Genomic DNA, 16,627 nt, shown 5'->3' with positions numbered 1-16,627 from the left:
AAAATGTCTGCTGTAAGCGCCGCATAGACCTCAGGAAGGGCATCTGGGCAGTAAACTCTCAGCTCCATTCAGTCACTCCATCTCCCCCCCCCCCCATGCAAGGGATTACAGGGTAGTTAAACAAACAGTCAAAAAAAACAAAGACAATTTGATAATTCTTTTAGCTTTAAGTGCTCACATCAGCAATGGGAAGATACAATTTTGTCACATAAAAAAACTTGTTAAACACAGCATCTTAAACCAAATGTACTACAAAAAAGGTTTATAAATAGACTTAAGAGGTCAAGCCTATTATTTAGGGTACAAAAATGTAAGAATCAACATTACATAGCAACAAGTTACACCTTCCTGTGATCATCCCATTTCCATTTAAAGAAGTAGGCAAGCTTCCTTTCCGAATTCTTTCTTGACCCTCGAATTTCAATATGATTAAAGATTTCAGTCTTGGTTACTTCTGACTCCCAACCAAGAGGGGGCTCTTTGGAAATAAAGATTCTCTTTCTAAAATACTAGCAATTGTAGAGGGATGGATGGATGGCTGGAGGGAGGGAGGAAGGGAAGGAAGGAAGGAAGGAAGGAAGGAAGGAAGGAAGGAAGGAAGGAAGGAAGATTTCTGATGCTCACTGCTAGCTTCCCTCAAAGAAATTCTATGGGAAAGCCAACCTGTGTCCAAAAACTGCACAGCTCCTACAAGAGTGTTAAGAAAACCAGGACATAAAATATCTTTCTGGGATTCAGCCTTAACTTAATCCAGATCTGAACTGCCTCCAGACATTTGGAGAGCATTTTATCACATCAATGGTTGAGATGTATAAATTGAGATGTAAAGTTGTATATCACTGTATTGATAATATCTGACTCTGTGATCATGGATGTTTTCAGCCAATATCTTCATGAAAGTGTTAAAAAGGAGTGTAGGAGACATAACTAAGAAGCCTAGAACTGCAACCCTACCCACTTCTTGCCACCAACTAAAACTAGTTCATTGCTATGCAGCACAATGTTTTCCTTTTCTATTTATTTTAGGGAGTTCAGAATACATTGCCATATGGCATCAGAAGTCACTGAGGGATCAAACAGTACCAGGAAGGTCACTGTCTCGTCATAGATAATCTATAAAGACAATTATATTTATATATAATAATAAGCTATAGATAATCTACACAATTACTTAGGACTAACATATCTCAGATAACTTGGAAAACTGCACTTCAGTCAACTCTTTCACATTTGTCTAGCTGGGATCTAACTCTGAGAGGATCTAAGCAATTTAGTTTTCCAAATGCTTAGCAAATTCCATACAAAGCTCCATCAAATTATTTTTCTGCCCAAATCTTCCTTAGTAGAACCTGACTTAGAAATGACCTGCTGGATTATATTCTGTAGCTGAAATAATAGCAAAGTGTGGTTGGTATTGTTGAGGCCCAAAATGAGCTCTTATCACGTCCAGTTGAATTTTCTCCTATTATCTCATTCTATGCACTGTTTGATTCACTTTAGGTATAATTTTGTCTAGGGTTTCATTACTTTCCTTTCTAGCAGACAACCATGGTCTCAGTAGAGCTATGCCAACCACAGCAAAACTATGCCCACTAAGCAGTTCCTGCTTGGGTGGTCCAATCTGTTGCCTTCTATTTATTGCAGAGCAAATTATTGATATTCCTGCCTTTCCTGCTTACTCATGGAAAGGAAAAAATTGCAATCCTGAAAAATGTTTGAAAATGTTCTAACAATAAAAATGATGGAGACTTACAAAGAATGGAATCAACAAGGTTAGTAAAGTCTTCTTCTATCACAGACTGTCCAAAAGATGTCGAAGAAATAACACCTAGAATAAATTTTAGTTGACAAGATAGATGAAATTAAAGGGAATTACAACTGACAAATGAAGGATGGGACAAGACAGGGGTGTCAAACTCAAGACTCGCAGGTCCACAGGGTGCTTAAATCTGGTCCATAGGGCCAATTTTGAAATAGCAAAGGACCAGCCTGCGGTGCCTCTGCTAGTGAAAATGGAGTGTGCCCCATTTTGGCTGGCAGGATGCTGCAGGCCGTCCGGATTGAAAACGGGCCACAGGGAGCTGTGCACGGCCCCCTATGCCCCATTTTGGTCAGCAAAGTGATGGTGGCCATCCAGACCGAAAACGGGATGCAGCATGCATCCCCTCTGCCCTGTTTTGGCCAGCAGGATGCTGCAGGAAGCCATACAGGCTGAAAACTGGGCACGGGGGGTATGCACTGCCCCCACGTCCCATTTTGGCCTCCAGGGTGCTGCAAGAGGTGTCCATCCCATATCCCCTCAACCAGCCCACGGAGGAGAACTACAATGCTGATCTGGCCCTCAAAGAAATCCAGTTTGCCATGCCTGGGAGAAGAGATGAAAAAAATAAAGGTTTGTAGCCATTCATAGAGTGAAATATTAAATTTTATATTTGTTATTAAAGTTGAATATCACTTTTATAAATTTTTCACTTCCCTTATTATATTCCTTTTTCTTCTTATCTCTTTTTCTTGCACTTTTTACTTCTTCTTATCCTTTTTTCCAAGTTAAGGATACTTTACATACGTAAAGATATTAATTAAAAACTCTTTAAACAAATTAGTAGTTTCAAATTTCAATGTCGCCATAAATTTTGTTATTGCGTGTTGCCCCAAATTGTTGGAATGACGTTTTTGTAACAATAAATAAATAAATAAGTGATCTCCAGCAAACATTCTACAGTAGCACAAAACTAGTACAGTACTAGTATGGATTACTGTGACATGCATGTACCGTATTTAGAAAAAAATAAAATAAAATAACAGCTATATAAAGAGATATAGCTACCACACAAGTCAAAAACACTGTTTAGAACTCAAGTGACAGAGGAAAAGTTGTACTTACTTAAGAGAAAGAGATGTTATCAAACTTTAATCTTTACAATCAAGCTCTAAGGTTTATAACAACATGCAGAATTCAAGGTATATTATTTAAAAACTGCAGGTACCAATCATAGACCTTTACAAATGTAAAAAGAAATACTGTATATATGATCCACAGTGGTTAGTATGCAGTAGTGCAGGTTAATTCTACCCACAGCCAGGATTTCAATCCTCACTGGTTCAAGATTGATTTAGTTTTCCATCATTCCAAAGTCGGTAAAATGAAGACCCAAATATGCCGAATTTATAAACTGCTCAAAGAGTGCTGTAAAGCATCACAGAGTGGTATATAAATCTAAGTGCTATTGCTATTGCTATATTCCTATCTGCACAAATCATGAGGCACACTTAATTATTCCAATTAACAGAGAAAAATGCAAAAACACTGTGGAACCTAATTTAGACATCATTTACCCTGTGAACATACTGTGGATATCACTAATAGCAATAGCACTTAGACTTATATACCACTTCATAGTGCTTTACAGCTCTCTCTAAGAGGTTTACAGAATCAGCATATTGCCCCCCACCATTTGGGTCCTCATTTTACCCACCTCGGAAGGATGGAAGGCTGAGTCAACCTTGAGCCTAGTGAGATTCGATCTGCCAAATTGCAAGCAGCTGGCTGCAGCAGAAGTAGCTTGCAGTATTGCTCTCTAACCACTGTACCACCGAGGTTCGCTTATGCACATACTGTGGATATACCAGTACTTCAGTATACATATTATTTATGGAATGTAGTCACACTGATGTTTGCCAAATAATAATGCACATCTAACACAACACATTTGCATGATGCTACTGCATGGGTAGATGAACTAGACAGCTTAGAATAAACCTTAAACGTAATTATTGAGTAAACATGCCATTATTTAAATATATTATCAATGCAATTTTACTAGAATGAATGACAAAATAATTGCTTTTACATTGTGTCTACATTGTTCAGTGAACATAAGCTTTGACCCAATTTGTATTAATTTGGCAAAATTCTGGACAGTAAAAATGTTTTAAAATTGTTTCATTATTAAATCCAGATAACACAACACTGTTTTTTATAATGGCAAAGGTGGTAAAATTCTGTGGGAAGCCATCCTCCCCTAGAAGAATGAAATATTTTGAGGAATATTTGAAAAAGGCAAGATAAAAGATTTCCCCTAAGAGAAATAAAAAAATCTTCCGGGACACAGAAACTCAGAACCCCAGCCCTCTGCCCAGGGGTGGGATTCAAATCTTTTAACAACCAGTTCTGTGGGCGTGGCTAGCTGGGCATGGCTAGCTGGGCATGGGCATGTGACTGGGAGTCCTTTTTTTTTTGCAGCACATCCTCCTCCCCTGGTTTTTTTTGCCTCAAGGGAGCTTCCTAGGCAGGCATTTTTGCTCCCAGAAGGCTTCCCTGGGGCTCAGGAAGGCAAAAAATGGAGCCTGGGAGGGGTGTGCAGCTCCCCCTGTGCTCTGTTTTTGAGCCTCCTGGGCCTCAGGGGAGCCTCCTGGGGTAGCATTTTTGCTTTCCCAAGGGCTCAGGAAGGAAAAAAACAGAGCACGGGGGAAGCGCACAGCACCCCCCTGCGCTCCGTTTTTGACCCTCCTGGGCCTCAGGGAAGACTCCTGAGTGAAGCAGTAATATAGCGAGACGGATCCCGGCACAGCTGATCATTGGAACAGCTGATCATCGGAAGGGGAAAAAAGAAATACCTTAAGGAATGACTGGGAGGGGAAGAATGCAGTCAGCTATGTCGCGCATGCACGATAAGGACTTACTGGGTGGGGAGGGGAGGGGTGGGGAGGGGAGGGGAGAGAGGGGAGGGGCCAGCCAGGGCCTCGATTTGCCAGTTCTCTGAACTGCACAGAATCGTAACAACCAGTTGTATAGAACCAGTCCAAACCAGTAGAATCCCACCACTGACCCTGCCCCCAAGCAGATACTGAGCTGGAACAGCTTTTAGAAATGCAAATTTGCTTAATCCATTACTCCCTGCAGCAAAATCTGAACAAAGGCAGATTAGCCCTCATTCAAGAGCCAACCAAAGCCATTAAGCCATAATAGGAATTATTGGATCACCGTCCAAACTTCAAACAAATTTAGCTCAGATAACACCTAGGATTTGTACTTTGCCTATAGCGCCAGCTATGACCCCTACATAACCCCTACAACAGCCAATAGGATACATGTTCTTGCACAGGAACCGGAAGTTCAAGTGTAAAGCCAAAGAGAAGGTATAAACTGCCCTCTCAACTCAATGTATTTGGCTGTGGTTCTGTTCATCAATAAATGGACCCTCTTTCTAATCAGCCTCCAGCCTCCATTTTGTCTCCAGTGTCTTTTTCTGGCTTAGAACTGAGCCAGATGGATATTTCTTCCAACAGTTCAAAACCATTGTTTTCTAAATGCATATATAGCAGCTTCATAAATTATACTTGCAAATCAGGACTTTTGATTTTATTGATTATTATCCATTCAGTTGATTAGATATATCATCTGCTTTTATGCAAAGGAAATGATTCTATACAGTGCATATACTTGGGGGTTTCTTTTAATTTGTGTTTATTTCGGGGGTTGTGGGTTTATGGTGGGGGAATGGGGCGGGAAAAGAGGGAGGGGGGGGGGGGGGGCACACGCGGCTTTTTTTTTTTTTTCCCCCTCTTTTCTTGCCTTTTTTTTCTTCCCCCCGCCCCCTCTTCCCTTTCCTTTGCGGAGCGTTTCCTCCTTTTCCTCCCCTTTCTCCCTTCCTTCCCTCCCCCCCCCCCCCCTCCTTTTTCTTTCTCCTTCCTTCCTTTCACTTTTCTTTGTGGTCTGACCAATTTTTTTTTTTTACAGGCGGTGTTTTTTTTTTTTTTCCTTTTTTTTTCCCCCACCCCAAACCCCAAAACAAGGGGGCACGAGGGCGGAAGGGGAAACAGGGGGGGGGGGGGGGGGGGGGGGGGGGGGGGGGCTTCTCCTTTTTTCAAAATGAAGTGGTTGTTATCCCTTTGGGGGTTTTTTTCCCCTAATACTATTTCTCATTCTATCTTTACATCAAAACAATAATTCTACTGTTTTGTTATTTAAATAGTTGCCAAACAAAAAGGGAAACAAAAGACTTACTTGCTACTTCCAATGATGCATTGTGACTCACAGCTTCACCAAGGTAATTCCTGGCTACACAGACATAAACTCCTTCATCAGGCCTACTTTTGCGTCCATGAACTATACGTAAGAAAAATAAAGATCCAGTCGGTAGCAACATCCGATGAGAACGAGGATCATCTTTATCAGTTTCAACCCTTTCTCCTCCTTTGTACCATTCAATTGTTGGAACTGGTCTGCCTTCAGCCTTGCAGTTCAGAGTTGCTGGTTCTCCTTTAGAAACAATTAAATCTGAAGGATGTTCAATAATTCGAGGTGGGAAATCATCTTGACGAAGACGTGAACCTAAAAATGCAAATAACATTTTTAATTTCTACTAGTATTAAAATGTTCAAACTTGGATTTAAAAAAAATAAACCATAAAAATGTACTGTATAATTATCCTAAGTGACCTTAAATAGTTAATAAGGATACCTAACAAGGATTGGCAATTTTTTAAGGGGTTAGGCCAGGGTTCAACTGAATATTCAGAATCAGAGGCACATAGCAGGTCATAAGATGGTTCACAGCTAACCCATTCTCTGCAACCCCACTGTATTGGAGGATTTGAGGCCTCAATAAAATATCAATAAAGTTCAGAGTAAAGGCAATACCTTCAATATGTTAAGGGTGATGTATTGTCAACCCTATGGTCAGCTATTATGTGGGTCATGTTACAGTCTTAGCTCTATTGTGAAATATTTTATGTAGATGGTAAAATAAATTTACTTAAGTGATCCTTATCAATTTGTGAATTCATACATTTCTGTTTTCTCAAATAGAGAGCATGAAACAAAATATTTCTATATAGATTTAATAAGTTTAAGGATTTTTCTTCCTTTCCTGTTTATTATTTCCATTTATATTTAGTTTTTTTAATCATTGTAATGTGTATAGTTTCTTACTATATTCTCTCTCTTTTGATTGTTTATTATACTTTACTAATAAAATTTAGGGGAGAAATGTTACAATCTTAGTCATATTGTGTTTGTCAAACAATTTTTAGAGAAAACTTGTCAATTTGGGATTCTGGTTTCAATCTTTATAGATTAAAAACAAAGCAATTAAATACAAGATGTATGTTTAATTTCAGTCAAGCAATAAATTATAGCAGAAGGCAATGAGATGCTCTACACGCAGAATGAAATAACCTTGTCCTCAATATGAATGTGATAATATTCACACATTACACTATCAGATGAACTTTTCAAGAAACATTTTTGGTATATTTCAATACCACACCAACACATGAATTGTGCTTTGCAAGGCAAAATAGATTATAAATATAGTAAATCAAACCAGATTGTATTATGACTTAGCATAATTCATGAATTTAGATGGTACAGCAAACAGATCATGAAAAGTGAAGTCTAAAATATCCAGATGATATCAGATGCCTAGCCTGATCTCTAGCATTGTATTACTTCTAAAACTATGGATATATTTGGAAACAAAACATTAAAATGTCTTAATATGAATTTCCCTAATTACATATTTTAAAAAAGCTTAATTTTATTCATAGTTGTATCAGCCTTTCTGCATGTTAACTCAAACAAGATCTTAACAGTTCACCTATTCATAAGTTAATGAAGTCTGTAACTATGGATCAGTTTCTTTATTCATCCGATTAACTTCATGAGATATAAATATGCAAATCAAAGGAAAAAAGAAAGCAGAAAGGTTATTTTGCTGATCCATACAGCTTACATGCTTCTGACTTAGTAGCAAGCAGATATATATTTCGATAATGCTTATTAGCAAATATTCAAGCCTTATTTTAATGTACCGTATTACAACTATCTTCCAAAGCTGCTGCTACTATAAAGAAACAGTGCATTGAGCCTGAACAGCTACTCAGATTTGGAAACTGAACTCGGAAGTTATTTGAAATAATTTAAGATAATGTTGCTCACCATGGACAAACAAAATGATGATACCCAGTTTCTCTAAGATACTATAGCAGTCAAGCCCTCAAAATCCCCACTAACTCACTACCCTGATTCCCCAAGGCCAATGCAGCACTAGAATGTACACACAAGTCCCTGAATTTACTGCTGTAGTGTATTTGTGTATGTGTGTGTATCTTACTACCATAATTTACTAATTATACTATACTTGAGTTTCTTTACTATTTTTATAAATGACAACTACTACTGTGCTCCAGTAATTTGGCAATTTGGTCTTTTATCAACAAAAATATTAATTGGTCCACACAATTTTTTTTTTGAGAATTTTATTTGCGTTTTCACAAAAAAACCCATAATACAAATAAAACATCTTTTTTTGAAAATAGCATGGTCCTGGGTTACACTTCTTCATATAGACACAAACTCAATTTCATGATCATTTTTGTGTTCTATTCCATATCTTATTACTGTTTTACATTTTCTACATAGTTTTTCCCCTCTTTTCATTTTCTCAACTTTATTTTGATTATCTCATCTCAATTCAAATCATTATATTTATACTTTTGTCTGTCCTGTTTCAATTTCATATTATCATTAAACAAATTTTCTCCTGTAGTTACTAATTGGAGTATGACACCTTTATATCTTTTAATTTTATCCATTCAACTCTTATTTAAGCTTCAATGTATACCTTTAAGATTATAACATTCAATATAATACATAACTTCCAATCGAATTCTGCTTGGTACATTCTTAAAATACACACCATATTCTTAAAAAAAAGATTATAAATATATGCAATTAAAACACTCATTCCATTCCAATTCAATTCTATCATTAATAGTCATTAAAATCTTAACATCTTTAACATTTCTTAACATATACTTCCTTGGGAACACTTATAAGCTTTCCATAATTAATTTTTTTCCCATATTTCTCTTCACTTATATTTTATAAATCATTAATAATAATTAAAATGTTCCCATCCTTTCCTAATTCAATTCTCTCATTTGTTTTATTTCATTTTTTTATTAACAAACATTCCACTAGATTACGGTAAATATTTTATCCATCATTTTAAGCATATTTTGAAAAATTATTTCTATTTGTAATATAACAATACTATCTTATGTACCTTTGCAGAATCCCTTTTACAATTAAGTTTTCACCCATTATCTCTAAACAGGCTTATACTTTCAATTCTTATACCTTTGCCCTGTTTCTGTATATCTTGTTTCTATCCTTTATAACTTCTTTTCCTTTCCTTCTTCCCTCTCTTCTTCTCCCTCCCCCTTTTACCCCCTTGTCTCTCTATTTCTAATTCTCTCTTCTGTAATCCCCTCTTCTGTTGCTTTCTAATATTATACTTATTTTTCAAACTATTCTTCTTCTGTTTTTGGTTGTTTTTTCAAATCTTAAACTTTTCATTCTCTTTCCCTCCTTTCCTTCCCCCCCCCCCATAAAATTACTTGATCATTAAAGATGGCTTCTTCTTTGTCCCAATCTTCTTGTTTTGCAAGCGTTTCTTTTTTTTTTTTAAACAAGTTTTATTAATTTTAAAAACAAACACAAATACATATAACATAAGACATAACATAAAGAAAATAAAAAATCATCTTTTCTGAAGGTTGCTCAATCCTGGGTCAAAAACTCTTTATACAGACACAACTTCAAATTCATATTCATTTTATATGTCATTCATATCTTATTACCATCTTCCCTTTTATATATAGTTTCTTTTCTCTCTTAAATTCTCTTAATTTTATTTTATTCATCTCATCTCAGTTCAAATCATAATATTTATTATTCTTTGTCTGTTTATTTCCAGCTATCCATTTGCTTTCTTCCTTAAAATAAAAATAAAACTTCTCCTGTCCACTAATTGGAGTATAACGCCCTTACCTCTTTCCTCTACATTTATAATATTTAATATAAAACACCTAACTTACATTGGGATCCTGCTTGGTACATTCAAGAATTATACAATATTATCACTACCAGAACTAATCTATTCATTAATATTCATATTCTTTTATAACATAAAAACTTAGCACATTGCTTTTCAATTAATTAACATACTTTTGTGGGAGGACCTACTTTCCAATTATTCTCCCCACATCACATATTTTAAATCATTATTTCATTAAGGTAATCCTCCTTCTCCTCCTGTCCCCAACATTCTTTTATACCTTAACCATTTTATCCATTCAATTTAATATCATATCTTTTTAATAATAGTTATATTTTCCAGTTATTCCCCCCACATCATATCTCCAATCTTTATTTCATAAAATGTCCCCTTTCCTTAACACCAATTTCACTAAGTTATATTAAATATTTTACCACATTTTAAATTACACTTTATTTCCAACCTTCTAAAAGTTATTTCTAAGTACAAATATAAAAACAATCTTGTGTACCTTTAGAATCCCTTCATCAATAAGATTACCCATTGTATCTAAAAAGATTTGTTTCTTTACATCTTGCTCTCTGCTACTGAGGCCTCTCATCCCTTTTCTCCCTTGCTTGTTCTTCTCTCTGTCCTCATTACCCTTCGTCTCTCCATCTCTCTTCCTCTCCAGCTTCCTCCCTCTGCAGTTTTCTAACATAATACCTCCTTTTCATTTTATTTTTCTTTTTTTTGGATTGCTTTTACAGATCTTAAAGTCTCTTTTTCCTTTTTCTCCTTCTCCTTTCTTTTGCCCAGCCAGAGTGACTTGTTCCTCCAAGATGGCTTCTTCTTCCTCCAAATCTTCTTGGTATTCAATCCCTTCCACGTAAGCATAGACCGCCATTTCTAAATACTGACACAAAGTATCAAAAACATCCTTCCCTTCTCGCTTCCTCTTGAATTTTTTGATGTAATAGTTCCAAATCATCCACAAATGATGTCATTGTGAAGAGAAAAAGTTTTCCCAAACAACCACCCAGATGTTTTTAATCAAAGATAATTTTCAAAAGTAATAAATCATCAAGCAGTCCAAGTAGATCATTTCTTTAGGCACCTTCTCCTTCCTCAATTTCTCTTTCTGGGGTTAAAATTGGATCACAAAGTTGCATTTAATATATATCTTCAGAAGCCTTGTTAATATTTATATCTCGTTAAAATTCCAGGCATACTCCTCATTTCCAAATTATAGTCCAGCTTTCACTCTCCTTCCCACTCACAGCATAAAAAGAAAAGTTTTTAAAAGTTTTTTTAAGAAAGAAAAAAATCATTCAGAAATCCTTATCTCTTCAGTGTTTAATTACCTGGATTTTCAGATTTCTCTTACTGTTCCACAGCTGTCACGTTAGGAAGGAGAGTGAAGAAAAAAAACTTTCCCTTTAAGAGTTCTAACCGCGCTTGTAACTCTCTCTGGAAACAATGTAGCAACTTCTCCGACAGTTCTCCGATCCCCGGAGGTTCCTTGCTTAGCAACTTTATCCCGGACCATAGGCAACTCTCACGATTCTCCGATTCTCTTCCTCCTGCACATTCTTATCCGTCTGCAGGTTTCTTTGAGGCGGCCATTGCTGACCGCCGCTCCTCCGCCTAGGGAAAAGGGGGTTTAGCTGGCTGGGGAGGGTCTGCGACACCCCTACCCCCTTTCCAGATCCCCTGCTCTTCAGCAGCCCCTACAGGGCAGCCTATATCCCCAAATCCAAGTGGATCGGGGGAACCTAGTCGATGAGCCCGGCAGGGATCGCGGATCGCGGAACCCTGCCGCCGCCGAAGCCTCGCAAACAGGAAGTCTTGCAAGCGTTTCTTGTTGTTTCTCATTGTTCCAGATCTCCATTTCTAAGAGTTGAAATACGAAGTCAAAAGAACGTCTCCCTTCTTGTGCATCTTCTTTGTACTTTTTAAGTTCCATTTTCAGTTCTTCTAAAAGTGGTGCCATTTTAAACACTTTTAAACAACCACCCAATTGATTTTAGTCATTTAAATGCAATAACCAAAAATGCAGAGATCACCAAGTAATCCAAATAATCCCAAGCTATTTCTTCTTGCTTCTTTTTTCCACTTTCTCTTCCTGGGGTTCTAATATTTTGTTGACGTTCAGTTAAAATGTATCTTTTAGGAATCTTGTTGAGGTTTTAGTTCCAGGAAGTCTCCTCCATTTTTCCAGATCCTGCCCTTTTATTCCTTTTCTCTCCTTTCCTGCTTTTAAAAGCCTTTAAGTATCCAGAAATCTTTATTATCCCTTTGACATTTTATTTTCAGCTTAAATGCCTCTTGATGTCAAAGTGGATTTTTTTTTCAATTTCTTGCTTAAGTCTCTTAGCTGTCAGTATATGGAAGGGAAGAGAAAAACAAAACAAAACCAAATCCTTTCCCTTCCCTCTCTCCTTCGCTGCTTCAAAATCTTATTTGGGAACAATGTTGTTTTTTTAATAGTTTAAATTCCAGGGTACCTCGCGTTGTTGCTTTTGCAGTTTAACCCGGTCAACCAAGACTTTCTCTTCTTATCTTCCTCCTGCACATTCTTTTCCGGTCGAGTTCTTCTTTGAGATGGCCATTTCTGACCACCACTGCAACCACCTTTGGGAAAGGGAATATGGCCAGCTGAGGAGGAGAGATGCGGCTCTCCTCAACTCTGCTGGCAGTCTCCCCCCTCTTCACCACCTCTAGGGGATGGCTTAGCCCCGAAACCAGCCGGCTCGGGGCGCTCCGGTGGCGAGCACGGATTGAAACCGCGCACGATCACGGTTTCGGTCTGTCAGCGAAGAAACTCAAACTGGAAGTCCTGGTCCACACAAATTAACATTGGATTTATGGTGGAGGAAGACTTTCATATAGAGCTTTGCTCTTTTTCCTTCATTTTGTTGTATAATTTCTCATTTCCTACAAAAAAGTTGCAGTTGTTAAATGAGTTGCGCCTTACTTTACACCCTTTTTTGCCAGGGTTGTTAAGTGAATCACTGGAGTTGTTAAGTGAATCATGCAGTCATTAAGCAAATCTGGTTTCCCCCATTGACTGCTTGTTGGAAGCTGGCTGTGAAGGTTACAAATGGTGACACATAACCCTGGGACAGTGTAGCTGTCATAAATATATACTAGCTGCCAAGCACCCAAATTCTGATCACATGACCATGGGAATGCTGCAACAGTCATAAGTGTGAAAAAAGTCATAAGTCACCTTTTCAGTGCTTTTTAACTTCAAATGGTCCTTAAATGAAAGGTTGTAAGTTAAGTATAACAAAATAATTACAATGTTGTATTTTGTATAGTCACACAGTTGTATACATGTCAACCTGAAAAGATTTGAGACTTGATCCTGAATAGATATATGCAGGTCTATGTTGACAGAAATACTGCAAGTTTGTAAGTACTATAAATATTCAGTAAGCAACTGAAGTGATGAATATAATGTAAAAGAAACAAAGTCTGGTATGAATTAAAGGATTTTTCCATGGAGGAAAAGGATAAAAGTACAATTTATTAATTCCTTTCCAGAAGCTTCTTCAAAAACCTGTCAAGTAGACACTGCTGAATTTTTCTGCTTGACTTCTATTCAAATAGGCAGTGAAGGTGGGGTTTTGTGCATGGTTTTCTACTACATAATAGTTACACCCATATAGTGGTTTACAGAGCTCTGGGTTATGTGAGTTATTAGCTTCTGTGACAGAAAGCAGAAAAGCAAAATTTTAGGAGCAATTTTGCAGACACATTTATACTTTTAGAAAACAAAATATTTCAAGCAACCTTTTAAAGGATTAGTAACAAATCCCTAAAGGAATGTGACCAACCTCAGTCATAGTGAAACTTTAAAGTTAACATTCCCAACATTCAAGAAGCATTAGAAAACTCCAGGTTAATGAGGCACTAAAGAATAAAAGGTGTGACCCCTTTGCAGGTAAATCAACATGATTATTCCCTAATGGAGTCTGTAATCTAAATGAACAGTCTATCAAAAATACTTTTAAACTTTAATTGTCACTGAGGAACTTGGAATGTAAACTGCACAAGCAGAGATGATCTTTTGTTTACTTATTACTTCCCCATAACATTTAACTGAAATAATGTTTATTTTATTTTATTACATTTATTTTAACTTAATTCTTCATTATTTCATTTCTTTTAAAATGGGAAAGAATATTTGGGAATACACTAAAAGACCAGGAATCCCAACATCCTCTTCCCCAGCACCAACTAAAATAATACGATAGCCTACAAGTAGAAAATTAGTGGAATAGCAGCCATTGTATGGTATCAGCACTACTTCATAATTTGGCAATTGTTAAAATATTTAACTAATAGAACATTTCAATTGTGTTGCTGCTGGTCTTCCCTGAGGAAATATTTACTTCTTACTTGAGGACTTCCTTGAGTTGGTACTTAAGTAATAACCACAATTGGGACTGGAACTTCTCTTAATAAGCAATGTATCCATTAAGTGAGTTACACACAATTTTACAATCATTTTTGCTGTGCTTGTTCAACATGGTTCTCAAGAGACTCCCCCTTGGGAAGATCACTACATTTATGAATATAAACATTTAATTTTTGTTTAAAATGAATATTTTGTGGGTCAAAAAACAAACCTGTGGTGGAGTTACTAGACTAAAGATGACAACTAAGAAAGACACTGCAGCACAAGACAGACTTGATACAAGGCCTTTCAGGTCAGGATCAGACATGTAAAAAATGTAAGCACTTCCAAGTAAAATACTTCTGTATTGCAATAGCTTAAAGCAGGAGTGTCAAACTGGATTTCTTCAAGGGCCAGATCAGCATTGTAGTCTTTCTCTGTGGGCCGGGGGGGCAAGAGAGGATGGAGAAAATGGGGCATGAGGCATCCACACTCCATTTTTATCCTGAATGGCCTCCTGCAGCACTTTGGCCTTGCTTGGCCCCCGTGCCCAATTTTGGCTGCTTGCCCCCCATGCCCAATTTTGGCTGCCAGAAGCACCATGGGTCGGTTCTTTGCTATTTCTAGGTTGACCCCTCAGGCTAGATTTAAGCACCCTGCAGACCGAATCCAGCCCATGAACCTTGAGTTTGACACTCCTGGCTTAAAGAATACTCCTGTTTGGAAAAAAAGTGTTATCTTCTCATAAACAGTACTTTATTTAACCAAAGACATGGTTTATAGCAGGATTCCTAATAAAATTAGGGATATACAAGTAAATCCTCACTTTCCAACTGAGGTTACAACAGCACTGAAAAAGTAAGTTTACAATCAGTCCTGGATATGCAATCATTTCTTCATCCCCACAGTCACATGATCATGATTGCAAACCAGCACATGTTGATACATTGCACCATTGCGGCTGGCAATAAGCAAATTCAATGGGGAAGCCAGCAAGAAGTCAAAGTCACCATTATATTATGTCACATTTAACAACTATGGTTGATTTACTTAATGACTATAGCTGAAACTGACATTGTAAGTTGGGTACAGTCACATGATATTTTAATTCATAATGTCATTTGGCAAGGAACTCGTGGTTGATAAGCGAGGACTACCTGTTATATTCTTAATATTATATTATTATTTTTTCTTATAACAATTTTGCTCCAACCTCCAACCCTAAAGAATAATCTATTAGATGTCTCATCATACACTGGTTAACAGCTTATGTTGTCAGTTTTAAATGCAAGTCAGATCTCCCCATCCTGAAGTTATAAACCTCCCTTAAGTTCCAGACATGTGAGAAAAAAAGCTAATAAACAATACTGGAAAAAGTGTTAAGAGGAGAAAAGCAGTTGGGATCCATCAAGGTTTTCATTTTGCCCATATTAAGCCTAATGCGGTATGTAAACATTCATTTTTAGATGTAAATAGACAACTATTTATTTTTATTCATCCAAACAATCAATTTACATTAAAATATAAAAATAACAATCCCCATCAACAGCAAACAGATGGCAATTCCAATCAACATGTAAACTACCATTCACTCAGCAGGGGCTCTGATCATCTCAGCTCATTGTCTGGGAGAAGAGCCAAATATGAGGCCCCAAAAGCCCTTGAAACTAATGTGAGGGAAATATCACCAATGAGGACTCACAATGCAAAACAGAAAAAGAAGAAAGAATTACTCAAAAGAAAAAAAGAGGCAATAGCTGTGGCAGGAGTACCTAATGCTTCAAGACTATGCAGACACATTCCATAGAAGAGGCGAGACCATTTGTTGACTGTCCTCCTGCCTGAAACCCCGACTGAAAGAGAATATGTAAATCAGTGTGACTGAAAAAGAATTCCTCCCCATACCAAAGAGGGAAGAAGAGAGGGAGGGAGGGAGGGAGGCAGGCATATCCGCTGAATTCTGTGGGATGTACTTCCATAAAATTATGTATGAGTGTGCAACATGAATCTCAAAACCCTTTTCTTGGTTATTAATGTTTTTAGGGACATATGTGGGAAACTGTTGATGTCATGAGTAGAACAGAAAGCTATGTCAGCAAATGTAAAACCTGCACTATGATTAGAGATATTGTCAGGCTAAATAGATAATTGAACTTGTTTTAAAATCTTGAATAAGTTTTCCTAATAAAAGTTGTTTAATCCAATATCAATTTTGAATTTTTCTAGCAGCATAGCTCATCTGTTATAACGTTTCACACAAAAAAGTACCAAATTCTCACAGATGGAGGACCATGATTAACATTTTCAGGTATGATGGGACATATGCTACATTGTATGCATACAACAAACTGACCTAAATATGTAAAAGCGTTTTGGGGGAGTGGGAAGAAGCATTAAAA

At 37.0% G+C, this 16,627-nt stretch overlaps 1 protein-coding gene across 5 annotated transcripts in view; it reads right to left on the bottom strand.

Moving 5' to 3' along the window:
* The window catches only part of ROBO1 (roundabout guidance receptor 1), a 314,654-nt gene that overhangs the window by 194,101 nt on the left and 103,926 nt on the right, over positions 1-16,627 (bottom strand). For all 5 annotated transcript variants that reach the window (XM_087966632.1, XM_026664097.2, XM_087966635.1 and 2 more), the window contains exon 2: positions 6,008-6,334. In XM_087966632.1, coding sequence (XP_087822758.1) covers positions 6,008-6,334 — 327 coding nt within the window. The remainder of the gene's footprint in view (positions 1-6,007; positions 6,335-16,627) is intronic.

Source organism: Notechis scutatus, chromosome 5, assembly GCF_049901735.1.
Source record: "Notechis scutatus isolate UNSWTSFEM ecotype Mainland chromosome 5, rNotScu1.2, whole genome shotgun sequence".
Taxonomy (NCBI): Eukaryota; Metazoa; Chordata; class Lepidosauria; order Squamata; family Elapidae; genus Notechis; species Notechis scutatus.
This window is presented reverse-complemented; position numbering and strand designations above follow the sequence as displayed.